At 37.3% G+C, this 6,215-nt stretch overlaps 1 protein-coding gene across 1 annotated transcript; it reads right to left on the reverse strand.

Annotated features, from left to right (window-relative positions):
* Positions 1-4,554: 4,554 nt before the first annotated feature.
* On the reverse strand, positions 4,555-6,121 carry LOC110021905 (probable peroxygenase 3; the record flags this gene model as incomplete). The annotated part of the gene is given in 4 exon segments (XM_020720613.1): positions 4,555-4,912; positions 5,043-5,168; positions 5,277-5,371; positions 6,036-6,121. Coding segments are annotated over 4 exon segments (446 nt in total), but the record flags the coding sequence as incomplete, so codon positions are not given.
* Between the last annotated feature and the right edge of the window lie 94 nt (positions 6,122-6,215).

The following is a 6,215-nucleotide window of genomic DNA, read 5'->3' on the forward strand; positions in this document are numbered from 1 at the left end:
ATATATATATATATATATATATATATATATTGAAAAGGAATGACAAGAGGCTATTATACGAGCCTCAGCCGCCCATAATGTGTCTAACAATTCGAGTGCCACCTCCTTAAAACCAACTATGCCAGAGGGGATTCGAACTCTAGACCTGAGGGGTCTTATACCATTGATGTCTATATATATCATGAAATCTATGAAATGAAGGGTTACATTACATGTTTGTCATAAGTATATGGTGGCATATACCGATGACAAATGTGTCGCTAGTGCAGAAATGCAAATGCAAAACTTGAGACATATGAAACACATGACATGCTGAGGAGACGCCATGGGCAACATGAGTTGCACATTAAATGGATTCAGAGGTCTTTGAAGCATGATCCATACTAGGTGTTAACCATGTAGCTAAGTGGACATCATCACATACTTGGAGGATTCAAAGGCCCTTTAGAGCAGGATTCGCGCCAAGTGATACCACGTGGCATACCTATGGTATGTGTTAGTGATGTCATAGGAAAAGAGATGGTGTGCATGCAAGACACACAACGAAAGTGAGGTGATGTATTTTCTCGCTATAGAAAAACAAAGGTCGAGTAGGCTTGATGTGCAAGCCATCCTTGAAAAGGACACATGGGCATCTGAAATGAGTTTGAAAGAGCAGTAACTCGAGGAAGATGCTTTACGACGGTCTGAAGTGGTGTCATGGGAGGTGAAAGACTATGCAAAGAGCAGTGCTCTAGGAAGACACATGAGTATGTGTGTGAGGAGCAGTGACTCCAGAGTGTCATAAGTGAGTGTGCGAGGGGCAGTGACTCATGAATGACACATGGATCTCAGAGCGAGTGCGTGAGGAGCAGTGACTCAAGAAGGTACCTATGGCAGTCCGGATCAGTGACTCAAGAAGGTGCCTACGCCAGTCCGGAGCAGTGTTGTCTACGTGTGCAAGGAGCAGTAACTAAATAAATTTCCTACGATAGTCCTAAGTGGTGTCATAGGAAGTGAAAGGTAATGAAATTCTTGTTGGAAAGAACTATGCACTGGATGGGCTTGTTGACAAGCTATCCATTCACATGATCTGTGAATGTGTGAGGTAAGTGTGTGAAGACACGGGTCCAAGTGCAAAAAACTTCAAGCATGTAAGTTATGAACACACAAGATGTCATGCGAGAAAGAATGCAAAAGTATAAAGTGTGAACCTCTCGTGATATGATACAAAGTGACATAAGTATGTCAAAAAACAAATATATACAGTAATGTGTCGCTGGGAGGCACAAATACTCATCACGTGCATATGAGGGTGTATGCTCTCAAATGCACTACAGCGTGCAAATGTGGATGAGCTAATGCAAACAATGTGAAAAAGCATGCAATTGATGCAACATACTAAATAAAAAAGAGTTGATCAGTTGATTGGATCGGTGGTGGTCGTTCGATGGAGCCAACTAAGGTGGTCAATTGAGCTAACATGGGTAGTTGATCTAGTTGATCGACAGAAAGTGGTCAGTCAATGTGATTGGGCTGGTGGCGATCAATCAATTGGGCAGATTGAAGATGCCCGATAGAGCTAGGTTGTGTGGTTGATCGATGAAGGATGTTCAATCGATACGATATAGTTGGTGGCGACCAATCAATTGAGTGGATCGAACATGGTCGATCAAACCAGAGTGTACGGTCAAACGTCGAAGGATGGCCGATTGATGCGATCAAACCAATGGTAGTTAGTCGATCGAGTGGACCAAAGATGGTCGATCTGGACGGGGTGTGAGGCCGATCGATGAATAATGGTCGATCAATCCATTCAAGACCAGTGATTGATGATCGATCGAGTGGGCTGAAGATGGTTGATTGGGCTAAGGTGTGCGACCGATCAACAAAGGTTAGTTGGTCTATACGATCGAGCCGATAGAGACCGATCAATCAAATCTACAGGAGAGATTGCCGATCGAGGTGGTCGATTGACAACACATGGAAAAAATGGATGTTTTTAATGCATATTTTATTAATCATGTGCTGCACATGATGAAAATGCAAACACATGCAGTATGTGACCTGATTAGGTTCAACGATGCATATTTTTCTTAGTGAACTCACAGGAAATCTATGAGTGATGGAGAGGTATACCAACATCTTATTATACGAAGCAACAAGATGCCCACCTTCATTTGGACGACACTAGATGGGGACTCTCCATGACCGAGAAGACAGCGACGAAAGGAATGCCTTCATTTTTTCGGGTCCATCTGGATGAAACCAACGATGCAAACAACGAGATTAACACAACACCGCTTTCAAATTTTGGGCTAGAAAGAAAAAGGATAGGTTTTACTCTTTGGATTTATAGGGGAAAACACAAAGCACCTAATTTTATGGGTCTTCCTGTAAACACACAAAAATCCTAACCTAACTTCTCTATCCAGACGTAGGGGGCTCTAGGAATGAAAATCACAAGAGTTTATGAGATCTCAGGGACACGATGGTTGATGGCACATTCTCTGGGCTTGCTCGAGCTCCTTCGAGGTGACATTGACAAAGCCTAATTCCTTCTCCAAGATAGTGAAGAATCTTTCCTCACCAGAGAGTAGGACAAGGCCAGAGTTTGTCCTTATCCAAAGTGATGAATATGCTCTCTTCGCCAAAGAGAATGAAGAGATCGTTGGAGTTCTCCTTCTCCAATGCTATGAAGAAGCTCTTCTATGATCAACTTACTAGAAGTCACTGGAGATGAAGAAGGTGACGGCGGAAGTGAAGAAAAATAAGAAGAAAAAGGGGAGGAAGATGGAAGAAATCTTTTCCCTAACCTTCTCTTTACGGAAGATGAAGAAACTTCCCCTCCAATCTCTCTCCAAAAGCTCTCCTGCTCTCCTTCTCCAGCTGATCGCACAAGCGAGTCTGATCCAAACTTCTTATGCCTCAGGGAATATATCCCTTGGTTCCAAGCCACGCTGTGTCTTTTGGAATGGGTTTAGGTTAACCCCATACCATTTTTGGGTGAAGGACTAGACAAAACGCATTGTCCAGTGATCCTAGCAGTATCACCGGCGAAAATCCTGTGATCGAAGGATAGAAATCGTGAAACAGGTTGTGTCGGTGTGGCCACGTCAAACTCGGGTGTGGTCACACCACTGTAGCAAGTGTCAAAGATGAGGGGTCCACATGGCCACACACAAGACCCCACATAACTACGTTGTGCGCTCTATCTGGCTAGTGTGGTCCCACCACCTTAGGGCATGGTCACACCGGTTTTGAGATTTACTTTTGTGATTCGAGTCAAAATATCAAATTTGCACCTCATCACTTAAAATATCAACCAATGTATTGAAACAATATATCAAATATTTAAATTACACGAGCCTTTTATGACTATTTACTCACTTGACTTGAGCCTAAAATAAATTATTTATTTTATTGCAGGTTTTAATCTTCTGAAAATCGTTTGCACTTATTAGAAGATTTTAATCCCATTCAATTATAAAAAATCCAATTGTCTTAATGGGCCGTAAATTGCTGTTTAGTAGTTCTTACAAACCACAAAAGTTTGGGAATACATTAAATATTTATGTTCTTCTTCAGCTCCAGAGTTTTTGTTTTTAACCACACAATTCTCATGTATTAAGCCTTTGAGTATTATATATATATATATATATATGTAAGTATAATTTTTTTTCCTTTCCCCAAGAAAAATCTACTATTGTTTTATTCAGATTATATTTAATTACTTTTTTATTTATTATGTCATCCGATTCAATCCCAATTAAACTCCGTTCGAACCAATGAACCTCGAACCCTTTTTTTTCTGTTTAACATCTGATCCTGCTTTCACAACCTTAAACAGAACATTATTAAGATAACATTAATTAAAATATTCACACGAAAGTGAAATAGAAATGATATGTCTTAAGATTCGTGTATAATAAATTCATTATGTGTTAATGTATAAGCCAACCTATGATAAATTTTGGTGGCTATTGTAATGTAAATGGTTTCTCCTTGACATACAAAAAGAAGTTAATATTTCTTCATTGCATCTTCCGCTTAGCTTAAACTGTTTTTCATTTCAACTCTTTCATATATGCTTTTTAGGAAAATTTGATTAGAGACTATTATACAAGCCTCCAGTCACTCCTAATGTACCAAATAATTCGAGTACAACCTCCTTACGGTGCACGTCGCCAGAAGGGATGCGAACCCCCAGCCTGAGAGGTCTTATACCATGGATGACAACCAACAGAACAGGAAACGCAATATATATATATATTGAAAAGGAATGACAAGAGGCTATTATACGAGCCTCAGCCGCCCATAATGTGTCTAACAATTCGAGTGCCACCTCCTTAAAACCAACTATGCCAGAGGGGATTCGAACTCTAGACCTGAGGGGTCTTATACCATTGATGTCTATATATATCATGAAATCTATGAAATGAAGGGTTACATTACAATGAAAACACCAAATTTTTTAAAATCCTTACAATAGAGTTACATTACACAATAAATTTTCCCAATCAAACAACCACTTAACTAAAACAAGAAACAACTTGTGATTTTCCATTCATACATATAAACACCAAACAATTTACAGAAATCCTTAACACGTATTTGAGTTCTCACAAATAAAACCTTTATCAGCACCAATATGCAAATAAACATGAAAATTAAAAAAACATTCATTTTATACTATTTCTCCCTGCATGAATTAAATGTTACTTTGCATGTTTTTTGATAAATAAAATGCAGAATATTATGTGAAAGGTTTAAATTGCAATTAATTATGATAATTTATTCTCCTTTTCTCTTCTTCTCCAACTGCTCAAACAAGCTCCCATCAAATAAGCCCCTGATGGCGTCTCTGTGCAGCAGCCCTCTTTCATCTTTTGCCAGCGAGTAAAGCAACTGCCATTCCGCTCGTGCTATACCCCTGCATTTACATATCTTAAATTGTAGGTGCATTATGTAATAGAAAAATTTCAAACCAAACAAACTAAAGCATTTGTAAAATTGGCAAAGGTTAAAAATCTAAAAGCATTATTAGTTAGATTCCAACCAACCTTCCAATGAAGTCTGTGAGGTTGCGATTAGCTTGAAGCATTTTGTGGAGCTCAGCTCCTGTTAATGCATCTGAATGTGTAATTGCATATTTACTGAAAATTGCATCAAATTTTGCAGGGTCAAACCTACATTAAGAACAAATGAAATGATGCTATTTCTTTATTATTATAATGTTATAAAAGATGTATATATATAAGAAGAGGAGAAAAGAGTAATAATAATAGAAATTGCACCTTCCTTCTGTATCATATGTTTCAGAGTCACTTCCATGCTTGCATTTATGTATGTTTCTTATGTGGATGGGTAGGAGAGGAGAGGGTATCCACCCCTACATAACGAAGTAATTAGCAGGAGGGACAACGAATGACAAAGTGAAAATTCAGGAGAGTCAAAACTGATATTTTAGGAGCAGCAAAACACCAAATTGCCTTCTTATTATATATACAAATTCAAATTTGAGTTCGCCCATGATGAAAACCAAATAATATAAAGGATATATCATATTTGTCCAATAAGTAAATCTAAATCTTCTTTAGTTTCTATTTTTTAATTAATGTATACAAAATACATGAGAAAAATTTAATTTTTAAAGCATTTAGTTTCCTTGATATACTATAAAATACATATAATAAAATTTGTATGGTTGTTAGGCAAGGAAGAAGAATCGTTGGAACCTTGTTACTTACATACATACCACCCCTTTGCTATTTATGCATTTACATATCTAACACCTAAATTTTACTTTTTTACATTTACACCAATCAAATCTTTCATATGACATCAAAGATACCACCATTTCAACTTTTAAATGATAAAACACATCTTTTTGTGCATAGGTAAGGCGGCATGTATGTAAAATTGAAGTTAGATCTGTAAACACATAAAAATTGAGTGGTATGCATGTAAAGCTTCCTCTTTTTGGCATTTCTTTTACTTTTGGAGTATTTAAATATCTAAAAAACCCTTAAATAAAAGAGGGAATAAGCTCTTACTGGCTGTGTGCTATAACCAAGTAAGAAATTAATTAAGAAACCAGCAAGAAGTGATAAGAATACTCCACACCCTATTGCTCGAAAACCTACAAAAATAAATTCAAAATAAAAAATATATATATAAATAAAAAGACAATATACATAAAAAAATTTGTGTATATACATATATATATATATATA

This window comes from Phalaenopsis equestris, unplaced genomic scaffold, assembly GCF_001263595.1.
Source record: "Phalaenopsis equestris unplaced genomic scaffold, ASM126359v1 Scaffold000151, whole genome shotgun sequence".
NCBI classification, from domain to species: Eukaryota; Viridiplantae; Streptophyta; class Magnoliopsida; order Asparagales; family Orchidaceae; genus Phalaenopsis; species Phalaenopsis equestris.